Source organism: Scyliorhinus canicula, chromosome 6, assembly GCF_902713615.1.
Source record: "Scyliorhinus canicula chromosome 6, sScyCan1.1, whole genome shotgun sequence".
Taxonomy (NCBI): Eukaryota; Metazoa; Chordata; class Chondrichthyes; order Carcharhiniformes; family Scyliorhinidae; genus Scyliorhinus; species Scyliorhinus canicula.
Genome location: NC_052151.1, coordinates 119,901,049 through 119,919,170, shown reverse-complemented (window position 1 = coordinate 119,919,170; position 18,122 = coordinate 119,901,049). Strand labels below are relative to the sequence as shown.

The 18,122-nt window shown below is 49.8% G+C and overlaps 1 protein-coding gene across 3 annotated transcripts in view; it reads left to right on the top strand.

Moving 5' to 3' along the window:
• msra (methionine sulfoxide reductase A) overlaps nucleotides 1-18,122 on the top strand; it is a 492,501-nt gene that overhangs the window by 50,616 nt on the left and 423,763 nt on the right. Inside the window, exon 1 of one of the 3 annotated variants that reach the window (XM_038800012.1) lies at nucleotides 9,224-9,245. The exons of the other annotated variants lie outside the window; for them this stretch is intronic. Within the exon in view, the coding sequence (XP_038655940.1) occupies nucleotides 9,239-9,245 (7 nt within the window). The 5' untranslated portion in view covers nucleotides 9,224-9,238. Of the gene's footprint in view, nucleotides 1-9,223; nucleotides 9,246-18,122 lie in introns of those variants that run through there. 3 annotated transcript variants of the gene reach the window in all.

The following is an 18,122-nucleotide window of genomic DNA, read 5'->3' as shown; positions in this document are numbered from 1 at the left end:
CCCTGCCCTCTGGTGTTTCCCTTTGTTAGGGGGCCGTCCAGGATGGCCACTATCACTGCTCTCCCCATGCGGTCGGGTCTCTGCGCTCCGGGGTTTCCCCTTGTCCCGGGGGCACCTGCCATGGCCGTCCACTGTGTGTCCGCCACGCGGGTAGTCCCCTGCACTCCGGGGGCCCCCTTCGCCCACAGATCGTACTGGGTTGGTGCTTGCAGCGGTTCCCTGTTTCGAGCCCTTGGTTGTGGCACTTTGTGGCCCTGTTCCTTTTCTGGCCTCTTTTGTCCCTTTGTCCCTGCGTTTCCCCTCCCTGGGTTCTCGCACCCCGAGTGCCCCCCCCCCCCCCCGCTCTCTCCATTTTCCCCCCTCCCCTGTATATCCCTCCTTTGCCCCTCTATCCCCTATTCCTGTCCCCATTTGCTCTCCCGACTTTTATGGGTGATAACCCCCCTCCCCTGCTTGGCGCCTCCCCCCCTGTTGGGGGTGCGCCGCGGCCCTGCTTTGTTGCGTGCCCCCGTCGCTAGCTTTCCTGCTAGTACAGTGGCTCCCCTCTCGGAGGTTGCTGTCCCGCTTCTCCTCTGCCTGGCCTCTACGGTTTACTGCCTGCTCCTCCTCCACCTTACCCTGAGCCCCTCTCGCCTGCTCTCCCTTCTCCAATACTCCCGTTCCCTCGTGCTGGGGCCTGGCCTCCCACCTGGAGCGGTCCCTTGGGCAGTGGGTTGTTTTTTGTTCTGGGTGTTCCTGCCGCGGGGGAGGGGGCTGGCTTTGCCTCGCCCCTCCCCACCCCCCCGTCGGCGTGTCGTTTCTCCTTGCCATGGGCCCCTCGTCCCTACCTCCCCTGGCGTTTTTCCAGCCCGTGCTCCTCGACGAACCTATTCGCCTCAGCAGGGGCTGTAAAGAAATATTCCTTGTTTTGGTATGTGACCCAGAGTTTTGCTGGGTACAGCATACCAAAACGCACTTTGCTCTTGTAGAGAGCTGCTTTCGCTCTGTTGAACTCAGCCCGTCTCTTAGTTATGTCCGCTCCAAGATCCTCGTAGACTCGGATGGCGTGCCCTTCCCATTTGCAGGCTCTATTTTCCTTGGCCCAGCGCAGGATTGTCTCCCTATCCCGGTACCGGTGCAGTTTGGCTATGACTGCTCTCGGTTGTTCCCCTGCCTTGGGCTTCGGGCGCAGCGACCGATGAGCTCTGTCCGTTTCCGGTGGGGTGGGAAAAGTGTCCCTCCCCACTAAGGTGCCCAGCATCGCAGCCACGTATGCTGTGGGGTTTCTGCCCTCGATCCCCTCTGGCAGGCCCACTATCCTAACATTTTGCCTTCTCGAGCTGTTTTCCTGGTCGTCTACCCTGTCCTTCAGGCTCCCCTGTGTTGCACCCAGTCTCGCCACTTCCCTCTCCAGGGCCGTGACCCGGTCGCTCATGTCGGTCGCTGCTTTCTCCAGCTCTTTAATGGTTGCCTCATGGGCTTCCAGTTTCTTCCCTTGGGCTTCCAGTTTCTCCCCTTGGGCATCCACTTTCTCCTCCAATCTGGTCAGAGCCTGCTGCACCCCTGACATGGCCCTGGCCACTGCTGCCTGTACTGTGGCCTCTGCGTCCGCTTTCAACTCTGCCTTGATTGCCTGCAGCTGCTCCCTCACCACCTCGGCAAAGGCTGCCTTCCAATTCCAGCCCCCCCTCTAACCCCAGGGGAGAGGGTACCTATCTGTCCAGCTCTTTTTGATGCGGCGATACATCCGTCCCGCCGCTTCGTGTGCTGATTCGTTCGCCTGAGCTGGCTTGCCCTTTGCCCCGTCTACTTCTGGTGCCCCCTTTCTCTTGGCTCCCTTCTGGCATTCTTTTCTCCCCCTTCCCTTTCATCTTTTCTTCTCCCCTTGTTTTTCTTTTCCCCCCTTTTCCGCACCCTATTTTTATTTTATTTATTATTATTATTATTATTAATAATTTATTTTTTATTTCCCCCTCCCCTCTCCTCCCTTCTTTCCTTTACCTCTTTATTTTATTTATTTATTTCTTAATTATTTTCTCTCCTCCTCCCCACTTTTATGCAACTCCTCTCAGATGGACTTACTTTTGCTGGGAGCGAGTGTAAAAAGAGAGAAAATAGTATATATACCCCTCCCTCTCTCTTTAACAGTTTTCTTTTGGGTTTAAAAAAAAAAGAAATAAAAGTCCTTTTTTGTTTTCTCTCCCCCTTCCTCTCTCCTCACTCACCCAGGAGAGAGAGAGAGGCTTTTGCCCAGTCCCTTTGTTCTTGCCACGTGGTGGTCGCTGCCGTTTGGGGGGGGGTTGGGCCGGTCCCCGCTGCCGCACTTCGCACCCCGCGTCCTCCTGGTCGCTGCCGCCGGCTGGGCCCCCCTTCAGTCCCTGCCGCACCGCTCCTGGCCTGCGTTTGGGGGGGGGGGTTGGACCTGTCGCTGCCGCACCGATCCTGCCGCCGCCGAGCCCCTCTGCTGCCGCCAAGCCCCTCTGCTGCCGCCACTGCCGCCAAGCCCCTCTGCTGCCGCCAAGCCCCTCTGTCGCCGCCACTGCCGCCAAGCCCCTCTGTCGCTGCCGCCAAGCCCCTCTGTCGCCGCCGCTGCAGCCAAGCCCCTCTGCTGCCGCCAAGCCCCTCTGCTGCCGCCAAGCCCCTCTGCTGCCGCCAAGCCCCTCTGCTGCCGCCAAGCCCCTCTGCTGCCGCCAAGCCCCTCTGCTGCCGCCAAGCCCCTCTGCTGCCGCCAAGCCCCTCTGCTGCCGCCAAGCCCCTCTGCTGCCGCCAAGCCCCTCTGCTGCCGCCAAGCCCCTCTGCTGCCGCCAAGCCCCTCTGCTGCCGCCAAGCCCCTCTGCTGCCGCCAAGCCCCTCTGCTGCCGCCAAGCCCCTCTGCTGCCGCCAAGCCCCTCTGCTGCCGCCAAGCCCCTCTGCTGCCGCCAAGCCCCGCCGCTGCCGCCAAGCCCCGCCGCTGCCGCCAAGCCCCTCTGCTGCCGCCAAGCCCCGCCGCTGCCGCCAAGCCCCTCTGCTGCCGCCACTGCCGCCAAGCCCCTCTGTCGCTGCCGCCAAGCCCCATTGCTGCAGCCAAGCCCCTCTGCTGCCGCCAAGCCCCTCTGCTGCCGCCAAGCCCCTCTGCTGCCGCCAAGCCCCTCTGCTGCCGCCAAGCCCCTCTGCTGCCGCCAAGCCCCTCTGCTGCCGCCAAGCCCCTCTGCTGCCGCCAAGCCCCATTGCTGCCGCCAAGCCCCTCTGTCGCTGCCGCCAAGCCCCATTGCTGCAGCCAAGCCCCTCTGCTGCCGCCAAGCCCCTCTGCTGCCGCCAAGCCCCTCTGCTGCCGCCAAGCCCCTCTGCTGCCGCCAAGCCCCTCTGCTGCCGCCAAGCCCCTCTGCTGCCGCCAAGCCCCTCTGCTGCCGCCAAGCCCCTCTGCTGCCGCCAAGCCCCTCTGCTGCCGCCAAGCCCCTCTGCTGCCGCCAAGCCCCTCTGCTGCCGCCAAGCCCCTCTGCTGCCGCCAAGACCCGCCGCTGCCGCCAAGCCCCATTGCTGCCGCCAAGCCCCTCTGTCGCCGCCGCTGCCGCCAAGCCCCTCTGCTGCCGCCAAGCCCCATTGCTGCAGCCAAGCCCCTCTGCTGCCGCCAAGCCCCTCTGCTGCCGCCAAGCCCCTCTGCTGCCGCCAAGCCCCTCTGCTGCCGCCAAGCCCCTCTGCTGCCGCCAAGCCCCTCTGCTGCCGCCAAGCCCCTCTGCTGCCGCCAAGCCCCTCTGCTGCCGCCAAGCCCCATTGCTGCCGCCAAGCCCCTCTGTCGCTGCCGCCAAGCCCCATTGCTGCAGCCAAGCCCCTCTGCTGCCACCAAGCCCCTCTGCTGCCGCCAAGCCCCTCTGCTGCCGCCAAGCCCCTCTGCTGCCGCCAAGCCCCTCTGCTGCCGCCAAGCCCCTCTGCTGCCGCCAAGCCCCTCTGCTGCCGCCAAGCCCCTCTGCTGCCGCCAAGCCCCTCTGCTGCCGCCAAGCCCCTCTGCTGCCGCCAAGCCCCTCTGCTGCCGCCAAGCCCCTCTGCTGCCGCCAAGACCCGCCGCTGCCGCCAAGCCCCATTGCTGCCGCCAAGCCCCTCTGTCGCCGCCGCTGCCGCCAAGCCCCTCTGCTGCCGCCAAGCCCCATTGCTGCAGCCAAGCCCCTCTGCTGCCGCCAAGCCCCTCTGCTGCCGCCAAGCCCCTCTGCTGCCGCCAAGCCCCTCTGCTGCCGCCAAGCCCCTCTGCTGCCGCCAAGCCCCTCTGCTGCCGCCAAGCCCCTCTGCTGCCGCCAAGCCCCTCTGCTGCCGCCAAGCCCCTCTGCTGCCGCCAAGCCCCATTGCTGCCGCCAAGCCCCTCTGTCGCTGCTGCCAACCCCCTCTGTCGCCGCCGCCGAGGATCCTCCGCCGATAGGCCTGCCCAGGGGGGAGGGGGGGTTGGAGTCCCTTCCCTGTTCTCTGCCGCTTGCAGGAGCCCCTCTCCCTGCGACCGCTCTGCTCGCCGACCGGAAGTCGAAAACCCAAAATCAGCATTTTTAAAGTACTTTGTAAAATGAAATTATTTTATATACTCCATGAAGGTTTCGGCCTAACTCTATATATTCGCCAGAGGCAGAAGATTAATTTGAAGCCTCTCTTTCCTCTCCTCCTCCACCCACATATCCATTGAAATCAAACGCCACCCCCCCCCCCCCCCCCCCCCCCCCCCCCCACTCCCCCCACCTCTCCCCCCCTCTCTCAGCAGCCAAGACACTGGGTCTGCGGTGGTTCCCCACCCTCAACGATGGAAGGCTGGTTTGCGTGATCGATTGGGCTACGTTCACGGCCTTTTGTAGTTTCCTGCGGTCTTGGGCAGAGCAGGATCCATAACAAGCTGTGATACAACCAGAAAGAATGCTCTCTATGGTGCCTCTGTAAAAGTTCACTCTGGTGAGAGTCGTAGCTGACATGCCAGATTTCCTTAGTCTTCTGAGAAAGTAGAATCATTAGTGGGCTTTCTTAACTATAGTGTCAACCAGGACAGGTTGTTGGTGATCTGGACACCTAAAAACTTGAAACTCTCGACCCTTTCTACTTCGTTCCTGTTGATGTAGATAGGGCATGTTCTCCATTCCGCTTCCTGAAGTCGCTGACAATCTCCTTCGTTTTGTTGACATTGAGGGAGAGATTATTATCGTTGCACCAGTTCACCAGATTTTCTATCTCATTCCTGTACTCTGTCATTGTTTGAGATCCGACCCACTATGATGGTGTCATCAGCAAATTTGAAAATCGAGTTGGAGGGGAATTTGGCCACACAGTCACAGGTGTATAAGGAGCATAGTAGGGGCTGAGGACTCAGCCTTGTGGGGCACCGGTGTTGAGGATGATCGTGGAGGAGGTGTTGTCCCCTATCCTTACTGATTGTGGCCTGTGGGTTAGGAAGTTCAGGATCCAGTCGCAGAGGGAAAAGTCGAGGCCCAGGCCACTGAGTTTGGAGATGAAATTCAAAGGAATAATGTTGAAGGCTGAGCTGTAGTTAATAAATAGGAGTCTGACGTGGGTGTCTTTGATATCTAGGTGTTCCAGGGTTGAGTGTCGGGCGAGGGAGATGGCGTCTGCTGTGGACATGTTGCAGCGGTAGGTGAACTGTAGTGGATCAAGGCAATCCGGGAGGCTGGAGTTGATTCATGCCGTGACTAACCTTTTGAAGCACTTCATAATGATGGATGTCAGAGACACTGGACGCTTTTCTTTGGTACAGGGATGATGGTCGTCTTCTTGAAGCAGAAGGGGACCACAGATTGTTGTGAAGAGAGGTTGAAGATGTTACCGAATACCCCCGCCAGCTGATCCGCGCAAGACCTGAGTGCTTGTCTGGGTACCCCATCCGGGCCAGTGGCTTTCCATGGGTTGATCTTCGAGATGCTCTGACATCTGCAATGGTGACCTCAAATACAAGTTCATCTGAGGCTTATGGGGTGGAGGGCGTACTCTCACTGAGCTCTTGCTCAAAGTGTGTATAGAATACATTGAGCTCATCAGGGAGGGGTGCGTTGGAGCCAGCGATTTTACAGACATCTACAGACGCTGAAAGATGCCCTCATACGAACGGGATATGGCGCTTGACTCATCGATCGACAGTTCCAATGCGCCACAGCAAAAAAACGCACCAATCTCCTCAGAAGATAAACACGGGACACAACCGACAGAGTACCCTTTGTCGTCCAGTACTTCCGCAGAGCGGAGAAACTACGACATCTTCTTCGCAGCCTTCAACACTTCATCGATGAAGGTGAACATCTTGCCAAGGACATCCCCATACCCCCACTACTTGCCTTCAAACAACCACGCAACCTCAAACAAACCATTGTTTGCAGCAAACTATCCAGCCTTCAGAACAGCGACCACGACATCACACAACCGTGCCATGGCAATCTCTGCAAGACGTGCCAGATCATCGACATCGGTACCACTATTACACGTGAGAACGCCACCCACCAGGTACGCGGTACATACTCTTGCGACTCGGCCAGCGTTGTCTACCTCATACGCTGCAGGAAAGGAGGCCCCAAAGTGTGGTACATTGGCGAGACCATGCAGACGCTGTGACAATGGATGAATGGACATCGAGCCAATCGGCAGGCAGGAATGTTCCCTTCCAGTCGGGGAACACTCCAGCAGTCAAGGGCATTCAGCCTCTGATCTCCGGGTAAGCGTTCTCCAAGGCGACCTTCAGGACGCGCGACAATGCAGAATCACCGAGCAGAAACTTATAGCCAAGTTCCGCACACATGAGTACGGCCTCAACCGGGACCTTGGATTCATGTCATATTACATTCATCCCCCACCATCTGGTCTGGGCTTGCGAAATACTACCAACTGTCCTGGCTTGAGACGTTTCACACCTCTTTAACCTGGGGTTACCCCTCTCTCTGGATATGTAAAGACTTAATGACCTGCAAATGCTCGCATTCAAAGCATTGTCTGGCATCTCTGACTTTGTCTATATAAATGTTTCTGGAACATACCTCTCCATTCACCTGAGGAAGGATCAGTGCTCCGAAAGCATGGGCGCGATTCTCCGCCCCCCCCACGCCGGGTGGGAGAATAGTGGGAGGTCCTCCCGACATTTTTCACGCCCTCCCGCTATTCTTCTCTTTCCCCCCCCCCCCCCCCCCAACGGCATGAATCGCCGCTCGCCGTTTTTTATGGCGAGCGGCGATTCTACGAGGCTGATGGGCCGAGCGGCCGGGCCTTCACGCCCGTTTCAACACGGCAGCAAACACACCTGCTCGCTGCCGTCGTGAAACGGGCGCGAGATGCCCGTTTGGGGCATCTGGGGGCCCGATTGGCACGGCAGTACCACGGCCGTGCCAAGGGGGGCATAGGCCCGCGATCGGTGCCCACCGATTGCGGGCCGTGCGTCCGTAAAGGACGCACTCTTTTCCCTCCGCCGCCCCGCAAGATCAAGCCGCCACGTCTTGCCGGGCAGCTGAGGGAAAAGACGGGAACTGTGCATGTGCGGGTTGGCGTTGTCCAACCTGCGCATGCGCGGCTGAGGTCATCGGCCGCGTCAGTTGGCGTGACGCTTGATGTGCGGCCTTGATGACCGTTGTCAAGGCCGCGCCGCCGTGATGTACGGGGCCGCGCTCCTAGCCCCGCTCGGGGGGGGGGGGGGGGGGGGGGGGGGGGGGGGGGAGAATCGGCCCCGGAAGTGGGCGTGAAGGCTGCCGTGGGTCACGGTCTGTCCCACGGCAGCCTTTACGATTCTCCGCATTTGCGGAGAATTACTTGAATTTCTGGATGAGAGCACACCAAATTGTAAAAACTAGTATTTACCATTTTAATACACACCGAATTGAGGCAAAATTTTCTGGATCTGAATTTGGTTTGACTTGCTTTTATTTGCTTTCGAAAGAACATAATTTTACATTGTTCGTTTTTCTAACCCAACCCGAGTGGGGAAACCTAATTTCTAACTTCAAGTAATTTGAACCAACGCCCTTGCGTGCAGTTGTAGTTTGGCTGAAGGTTCTCTGTATTTGTTGGTACAGTGGCAACCCACTATAGTGTGCAGGCTGCTGTGTTGGTACAGTGGCAGCCCACTATAGTGTGCAGGCTGCTGTGTTGGTACAGTGGCAGCCCACTATAGTGTGCAGGCTGCTGTGTTGGTACAGTGGCAGCCCACTATAGTGTGCAGGCTGCTGTGTTGGTACAGTGGCAGCCCACAATAGTGCGCAGGCTGCTGTGTTGAGCTGTTCCTGCGGTTTGTACACTGGTGCCAAAGAAAATTGTAAAAAGCAAAAAAAACACTAATTTATGACCACATTTTCTGCTTAATTGTATTTGGGTGTTGATTTGATAGGCATGCATAAATTTTATTTTAAATTGCTTAGTGGATACTGCTTTTACAGGTGATAAGTATATATCTTTATTTCTAAAGTAACAGGGTCGCTAAATAATTCATTCACCAGAATATTGATGACCTCTTATGGCTTGTTGGGAAATGCATAATGAAGCAAGTCGACATTAAAACCAGCTGTAATTATACTGTAGGTACGTCCTGATATGCAGATAATTACCATTCTGTGTGCAAGGAGATCAGTAAGATGCATGGGCTCGTTTATGAAATAAACATGAGAGGTTTGCCACTCTGAAATTACCCAGGATTCTTTGAGGATAGAGACAGGAGCGGGTATTAAGGAGTCTGCCCACTGGTTGGCCACCAAAGTCCTCCAAGCTGCAGGTGGTGCTTGTGTCACGTGTGGACAGATCCAGTGAGGTATGGGGAGAGAAAGAGAAATAGGAGTGAGTTCTTTGCACTGAGTGATCTCTAGTGCTTCTGAACTCTTTCTTTAATAAACTTTTAGTGGCATGTTTTTGCACAGCAGATCGGTATGAAAAATAATTGAAGCGTGTGAGGAAGTTGGCAGCTGCAGAGTTGAATCCTGCCAGAATCCGGTGGCAGCTCGGTTGATCTTGTTTATTTCCGAAACGATCCAGGAAGGTACCTTTTGGGAGCTGGATTAGACAGACTGGCACTGGCTGGAGCGATGCCAGAGATGCTTGGGAAGGGTGCCATGCTGAGAGAGTGCAAAGAAAGGCAGGCAATACTTGGCACAGCTGAATTGAAACAGCCTCCTTTGTTTGCTTGCTGTTTTGTATTTCTCCTCCTCCACCCCCCCCCACCTCCCCCCCCCCCCCCCCCCCCACCACAGACCCTCGCGAAGGAGTGCAATGCCATGGGGCAAAATTACAGCTACAGGACTTACATTTTGAACTTTTATTTTCACAGGCTCGGGGAATGAATGGTTAGCCTGACTATTTAATTGTGACATTACCGACCGTTTTTAGCTGTTAATGTAGGAGAATGGGCGATCTTTTGATATACTGATTGATTAGGTTTTTTTTATTATTGGCTGCATTGTATTCATGGAGGCAGGTCAGACAGATTGGATGGATTTCAGCGCGGCTGCATGGGAAGATGGCGAAGGATTATTACAGTCAGGGTAAAGAAGGAATTTCTTCTGTTTGGAATGGCATCTGAGCTCAAATATGTACTAGCAACATTGAAGCGACAATTCCCAACAGTCGTCGCGAACGTTTATCCACGTCAAAGATTCTACATTACGTTTTGTTTTTCCTTTGTCAAGGAATGCGGATAGTTGTGAAATCGACAATGTGCTCAGTATTTTCTCCATTGGAATTTGTCTTCATTTGTTTAAGAAAAGCTTGTGACAGAGTGCTTTTAAAAATGTTTTTATCGCATTGGTGTTGTGATGACTGGGTTGGAGATGTGGCTTCCCTTTTTCATCGGAGTTTAAAAAAATCTTATCGGCCTGTACTCAAATTTCTAAATAATAATAAAGGTGCTTTCTTCAGTCTTTTATTATTCACATAACCACCATTTTCAGGCATTATTTGCACTTTGCTACAGGTGATATTTATTTGAAAATGGCCAAAAATCACTTTTTGACCTTAAGTAGATGTCTGGGGGTGGGGTGGGGGCGGAATAAAGGATTCAGCATCTTTAAATTGAAAGATATAATAGATTTAACAAAATCTTTTGAAATTTGAAGGTTATTCTTGACTGTTTGAAAAGGCTAAACAGGCTTTGTACAAAACAATAATCTGGATCTTTATAGAAAATGCAGTGAATTCTGGAAAAGTTGAGATTTTATTGAGATCTAACCATTTCTAAATTTGACAGTTTTCAAAATTCATCCTTTATCAGTGCAGATTGGTAGCTTCTCAAAGCTCTGTTGATTGGTGTAGCTGGATGTTTAACTGGCATCAGAGGCCAATGGCTTTGGAAGTTTTTCATAATTACCATTTATACGGTGATTTAAGTGGTTAATCTTTGGAAGTATTTTAGCTTTGCCTGTGTCAGATATCCATTTTGTAGACTTGCGTCAACAAGGTGATGTCATAGATGTGTTGATGTGATCACAGCATCAGTTTCTGCTTTTGAGTGTAAGATAAACAGGAACAAGTACTAGCAGCTCGATAAAAGGGGTCAGGTGGGACTTAGCCTCCACTTCTAGATCCTTTTGTAAAACTTTTTTTAATGCATGGTCTGTTTTGACGCTGAAATGAATGTGGAATTATAATGCTTTATTCATTTAAGTGAAAATAATTTAACAAGATCCAGGGCCTTGCAGTGAAGTTATAGTTCCACTGTCATGACTAATTTAACAGATCATTGAGTGGATGGTCCTTGATTACTAATTCTTTCCATCGGTTTGATGCGGTTCTGGTGGCAAAGTGCATGCACAGCTTTTAAATTTGATGATTTACTTTGACTTAACAATTTAAACACTATTTGTGGAGATTGGGGCACTGTATTATGAGATTTGAGTTGCAAGACTGCCATGTAGTCGGGGTGATATAATGAGTGGTCTATTATATTGTAGAAGAACATTCAGGTATCTCTAGATGTTCTTACTAATGTGAAATTTCTTCATTAATCAAATGCTCTTTGGAAAAGAAATTCTAAATAGTTATATTACAATGGTCCAAATTTCCCTTCCATTAAATACACAAGCGCATTGTAGAATTGGGAATTTCTCATTTGATGCACCTGCCACTTACAGATAATGAGTAGCTCCTGTTTTATGAGCTACTATGGATATTAGCATTATGAAAGGCATCACTTTTTGGTGCTGTATGTTTGCAAAGTGCATTAGGCACTGTTGAAAATATTCAGCATATAAATGGTCAGTGCAGGACAAGTACTGCTGGGTTTTTGTTTGTGGTCTTCCTCACTATTTGTAGCCCCTTTTCTTGGCTGCTGACAGCCAGATCAGGTAAACAAGATGGCGATGTTCACAGAATCGCAGAATTGTTGCAGTGCAGAAGGAGGCCATTTGGGTCACCGTGTCTGCACTGGTTCTCCAAATGAGCATCGTGAATCAGTGGTATCTCCAAAGTGTCCAGGATCCACCACCAGCAATGGCTTCTGCAGATGCTTCAGCAGTAATTGCTGTCCCATTGGCAATGCAAATGTTACTGTTGAAAGCAGAGGTCAGGATTACCTGACCACAAAGCATTCTGCAGTTCCTCACCAAAATGATCCATTTTTATGTGTACCAAAACTTCCAACTGTTATCAGCATCATAGTTGATCATGATCCAGCTGCCATCATGTGTCCAAACTGCATATTCATTTGCAGAAATGCTGGGGGATTTCGTCCTTTTGTAATATTGGAACTTTGACCAATTGTGTAACACCTGGTATGTTAGCTGTGTTATATTGCAGAACTAGTAATCCAGAGGAATGGACTAATGATTCAAACATGAGTTTAAATGCAGCTGGGAATTTAAATTCAGCTAATTAAATAAAATATGGAATAAATAGCTAGTATCATTAATAGTGACTGTGAAATGCCTGTACTGTCGTAAAACCTATTTGGCTAATTGGTGTTCTTCAGAAAAGGAATTTTGGTGTCCTTGCCCAGTCTGGCCCAGATGTGATTCCAGATCCATAGAAACATACATAGAAAATAGAAGCAGGACCGGTCATTCGGCTTTTCGAGCCTGCTCCGCCATTCATTAATGGTCGTGGCTGATCATCAAGTTCGGTACTCTTATCCTGCCTTATCCCTAGTAGAAACATCCATAGAATGCATAGATAGCAATGTGGTAGACTCTTAGCTGCCCTCTGAGATGCACAACACTCTGGTTTACCACCACCTTCTTGAAGACTATTGGGGTGGGCAAAAAATGCTGCCTTTTGTCAGCGATGCCCATGTCCTCTGAGAGAATAATTTTTTAAATCCTGAGATGACTTCACTGGAAAGTGAACTGGAAATTAAACCTGGAGCCTTTCTCGTCATCAGTGAATGAATAAAGTGGTTTTATGCTCGCTCAAATGCCGCTTTCCCATCACTTGGCACATGATAGTGAAAATATAGTTAGGAATTTTGTCAAATACTACATTTATATTGCAGAGCTACTTCCAAAGATGGTTCTATAACAAGAAATAGGAGCAGGTTTAAACCATTTAGCCCCTCTAGCCTACTCTGACATTCAATGCAATCATGGCTCATTTTGTAACTCAACTCCATCTTCCTGCCTGTTCCCCTGAGAGATAAGAAAATCTATCAATCTCAGTCACGAATATATTTAATGATGGAGCATCCCTCTGGGTGGACAATTCCAAAAATTCTCAATTCTCAGAGTGAAGAAATTTCTCCTCATCTCAGTCTGAAATGATGTTTCCATGTTCCAGAGTCCCCAGCCAGGGGAAAACAACATCTCCATTTCTACCCTGTCGAGCTGTCTGAGGCGGTGACTCGAGAATGGCACAATGACATCAACTTTTAATTATATAACACTTTAAAAAAATATAAATTTAGAGTAGCGAATCATTTTTCTTTTCTAATTAAGGGACAATTTAGCGTGGCCAGTCCACCTAACCTGCACATCTTTGGGTTGTGGGGGTGAAACCCACGCAGACACGGGGAGAATGTGCAAACTCCACATGGACAGTGACCCAGGGGTGGGATTCGAACCCGGGTCCTCAGCGCCGCAGTTCCAGGGCTAACCACTGCGCCACATGCCGCCCCATGTCGCACTTTTAACGTAAAAAAATAATCCCAATATGCGTGAGGAAAAATGGATCCTGAGCCAAACAAGGAAATATTAGGGCGGGGTAACTAAAAGGTTGGTCAAAGAGGTGGAGATGCAGAAATGTTTTGAGATGGCAAATTCAGCTTGAGTTCTGATACTTCCTCCAGAACCAATTCCTTGTCTGTAATTGTTCCACGTTGTTGTTGGTGTACCTACATTCAGTTGTAAGATCGATTGCAGAATATTTATTTAATGTCTCTGTGATACCATTACCCTTGAGCAGCCTAATCCAACTTTAACTATATCCTTTTCATTATTTTACAGCTGTTTTTTTTAGTACCTGTTCCCTGTTTCACTGCGCCCAAGTAATCAATTCTATCAACCCCTCACTTCCAAATTTTCTGTTTTGGATAGCCCAGTTCTCAAATGCTCTCCCTGACAGAAGACCCTATTATCTCCAAATTCTCTGTATCCATGTAAAACCAAGACCCTAATCATGCTCCTTATCTCTAAAGAGTAATGGCAGACCATAACTCAGGACCTTCTTTCGGCTCATTCTGTAGCTTCCCTGCAATATGTAGGGAAAAGCTGAGCACAATACACCCTGACGTGACTTCTCGAACGCCAGACGCAAATTCATCACCAATTTACAAGTTGGAGATTCTGGATGTTTTAATGCCATTGTGGATTGGCCAAATTGTGTGTTCCAGAGTGTATTCTGGAGAACTTGTGTATAATAAGAGTGGATGTTTGTTTTGTGGAAATGCAAAGGCAGGTTAAAAGTGCTTTGAGAGAAGAATGAGTTTAATAGGGACAGGTATGTCAATAATTATTCTCGGAATTAAACAAAGCTTTTTCTTAAATGTGTTTGTCAGCTGTGAATGTGAATTTAACTGTGTATATGAAAGTAAAATCTAATTGAAACTGGTGCCTGTTTTCGCAGCAGGGGTGGGATATGGAATGCAACCAGAATCTAATTATGAACTTCCACAGGAGCAGTGAATCTAGGCCAGATATTGCTAATGGAAGTTGTTTTTAAAAAAAATATATGTTTTTTGGCATCTCACTTGTACCTGCTGGTAAAGTTGATGTTTTCAGAATTAGCAGGAACATGCATTGATACAAGCAGCCCAATGACACAGTAGAATATTTCAGAACCAGAAAGTTTTATTGTTGTTTTATTAAAGCAGCATCTGGTCATTCTACTTCCTATTCTATTTGTATCCATAGCTGACTTTGGTGAGATTATTGTAAGCATTGTGCTCTTTTTGTTAGTTAAAAATATTGAAGGATTCAGTTCGTTAGCCACATCCAGCTTGGTGGTAATTGGATTTATTTTTTTAAAAAGTGTATGCCATTTTTAAGACTTTTGTTCATATTTTCAAGGAGTACATGTTGGGAATAGGATGGGATTGCTGTATGGAAAGAGATTGTGAAGCAATCCTTAGGATGGGGTTTACCGAGAAACCCGTGGTGTTTTTCGACGGTGGAGCTGGCCCGCCAGTGGGATGTTCTGGTCCTGCCGTTGTCAACAGGGTTTCCCGTTGAATGCACTCCTTGTTGCCAGGACACCCGAGGTGGGGATGTGCCATTGGTGGGCCGGAAAATCCCACCGGCATGAACAGCCGCATGTGTAGTGGACAGATGTCTAGAAAGGTACTTTCTCTGTGGGATACCCACAGATAATTTTGTTTGACCTGGTTACGTTGATGAGACCATACAATTTAAAAAAAAATGTTTTTATTGGCATTTAAAAAAATTTATAAACAATTATGTACATTGCTGGCCATGTTCATTCACTGTACAATACAGAAAGGTTTGTCTTTTCCTTCCCTTAAGTTCTCCTATATACAGTCTGCTGCCATCTGGCTGGGCATGTGGTCTGTCCCACCTGCTCTTCGCTGACTCCCCCTTTCTTTTCTCCCCCCGTCAGCTTCAGCAGTGTTCCCCTGTGGCTGGAGAGCGAGGGGGGGGGGGGGAGGTTGCGGGAGAGGGGGGTGTTGCCCCCTCCCTTCTGCATTGTCTCTTTTGTATCTCTCCAGCCTTTTGTCATCTTCCCCTCCCCCCGGGTTGCACCATCCTGTGGTTCCCCTCCCGTCTTTCTTTTTCTTTTTCCTCTCCCTTTTCTTTCTAACTTTCCCATTTCCCATCTATTCTGCTGCCGGCCTCGAACAGTTTCTGAAACAGGCCGACGAACTGCTCCCATGCGTTTAGGAAGCTTTCTCCGACCCTCGGATGGCATATTTAATCTTCTCCAGGTGGAGAAATTCCGAAAGGTCAGCAAGCCAGTCTGCAGCTGTGGGTGGTACTGCTGATCGCCAGCTGAGCAGGAATCTTCGGCGTGCAACGAAGGAAGTCGGCCCTCTTCCCCATGTGTAGCTCTTGCTGCTCTAATACGCCGAAGATCGCCACATTTGGACATGGCTTCACCCTCACCCCCACAACCTTGGACATTGCCTCGGAGAAGGTGGTCCAGAACCCAGCAAGTTTGGGACAAGCCCAGCACATGTGGATGTGGTTGGTCGGGCCCCTCTGACACCGTTCACATTTATCCTCCACCTCCGGAAAGAACCTGCTCATTCGGGTTCTCGGTCAGGTGTGCTCTGTGCACCACTTTGAATTGCATGAGGCCGAGCCTTGCGCAGGAGGAGGTGGAGTTAGCCCTGCTCTGTGCCTCACTCCAGATTTCCGCACCCAACTTTTGTCCACAGTTCGTCCTCCCACTTCCGTCTGGTCGCGTCTCGTGGTGTTCAGACTCTGTCCAGGAGCTGTCCGTACATTTTCCCACAGAGTCCCCCTTCTTTACTGCCTGTATTTATCAGGTCCTCTAGTAGTGTAGTCTCCGGGGCCCCGGGGTATCCTACTGTCTCGTTGCGGAGGAAGTGCTTTATTATTTTAAATAAATTTAGGTACCCAGTTATTTTTTTTCCAATTAAGGGGCAGTTTAGTATGGCCAAACCAGTTAACCTGCACATCTTTTGGCTGTGGTGGTGAAACCCACGCAGACAAGGGAAAATGTGCAAACTCCACACGGACAGTGACCCAGGGCCGGGATTCAAACCCGAATCCTCAGCGCCGTGGTTCTAGTGCTAACCACTGCACCACCGTGCTGCTCAGTAGTGCTTTATTTGCAGGTGTCTCATTTTCTGCCCTGTCAGCAGATCCCATTCCTCCATCAGTTTGCAGTGTTGCTAGTCTGAGACCATACAATTTTCATTGTTTTGCCTTTTGATTGGCTAATAATGTAATTTCAGCAAAAGGTTGGTGGCAATCCAAAGGAAGTGACACCAGTGGCTATTTTTTTCATTTTTGTTTATAGGATGTGAGTATCGCTGTCTGGGGCAACATTTATTGCCTGTTCCTAACTGCCCTCCATTAAAAAATATAGAAGCATGAGGAAGCCATTCAGCCCTTTGAACCTGCTCCTCCATACATTACGATCATGGCTGATCATCAAACTCAATAGCCTAATCCTGCCCCCCCCCAAACAAATGTCCTTTGATCCCCTTCACTCCAAATGCTATATCTAACTGTTTCTTGTAAACACAATGTTCTGGTGAAGTAGAGAGTCTAAATAATACAGATAAGTCATGCCTTTTATTTTAATAAGAGGAATCCTAGTTATGGGAGCAAGGACGTTCGTGCAGGAAACTGCTGGGAATAGCGGGAGAAGGAACGGACTGAATGGAGACAGTGATGTCAAGCTTGAGTTTAAAAAGTCTACAAATTGTTGGAATAAGGGATTAATGAGGAAGCTAAGTAATTCCATAATTTCCACTGCTTCAGCAAGATTGAGTTCAAGTGGGAGTCATATTAAGTAAGCAGCTAGGAATGTGTGTGCAAGATGTTATGTTTAGAAATTAGGAGGGGCAAGAGGTAACATTTCCAGAGGAACTATGACCTTTATTGCATTAAGATGGGGAAGAGGAAAACTACAGTGGGCTGAACAAGTTTGGAAGTTATATATAAATAAAGGAACACATATGAGATTACTCTTTTTCCATCGTGGAGATCAATATTGATGCCTTGGACAGACTTGGACTTTTGATAAAGTTAGCTGTGCTATGAGGGGAAAAGAAGTGTTGATAATGGAATAAATGTGGTTTGCTAGTTGCAATCAGAAGAAGTAACAACTGTGAGTCTCTAACTGGGTAGGAGGCTGACCAGAGGAGAGGGTTGTGTGTCTTCAATATGGTGAGCTCTGACCCACCATAATTTATACAGTCAACCTCATTATGACATTTTGGTTTGGCTCCAAATATCAGAAGCAACCTTTTGATTGGGAGCTTGTCAACGTTGGGATGGCACCTAGTGAGTTACTGGAAGATTTAAAGATCTTCAGCAGCTTATAAGGGCAGATGGCATCAATATTATTTTATTCTGAAGCGAAGATCTGAGATTAGAGAATGGTTGCTGGGTCTACAGGAGAATAGAAATGCCCTTGTTTTCAGATGTAATAGTGGAATTACTGCAATGTGAAGTTAGTTAAAAATAATCAATATTGCTTGATATGGAGTGTCGCAAGATCCCGAGAAGTATCGTGACCTCACCTGATCAACCAATAATGGGAGCCACCAACACCAAGAATATGTGATACTCAACTCACTTTACATTACACTTTGTCATGGTACTTTAATGGCTTTGAAATTCTGGTCAGACAATCTTGCAGGACACCAACTAACCAAAAAGGCATTGAAAGCACATTTTTGATGTGTCAGTGTTTTCAACAAATACACTAGGGCTGGATTGGACCTCCTCTAAGACAGTGCTCAGTTTATCTCCATGGACTACTGTGCCAGTGTTTTGAGCCATGGTACTAGCAGAATACTTTGGCTTCCAGGAACCATGCTGAGACAAAGGATGTTGGCATGATAGACTGTTTTAGAATTAAAGTGTGTGATCTATTGGTCTCACCGCACCTGACTCAGGACGTGATGAGGCCGGTAAATTCCGCAAGAGGTTTAACGGGATCTCGAGAGGTGTCACGATCTGGGCGGGATCCAGATTTGCATATTCAAGTGAGCAGTTAGTTTCACTTGAGTATGTCTACACCGGATCTACCCAGTGCCTGGGATCGAATGGCCTCACCTCAGAAACCATGAGCAGGTCCCGATTTGC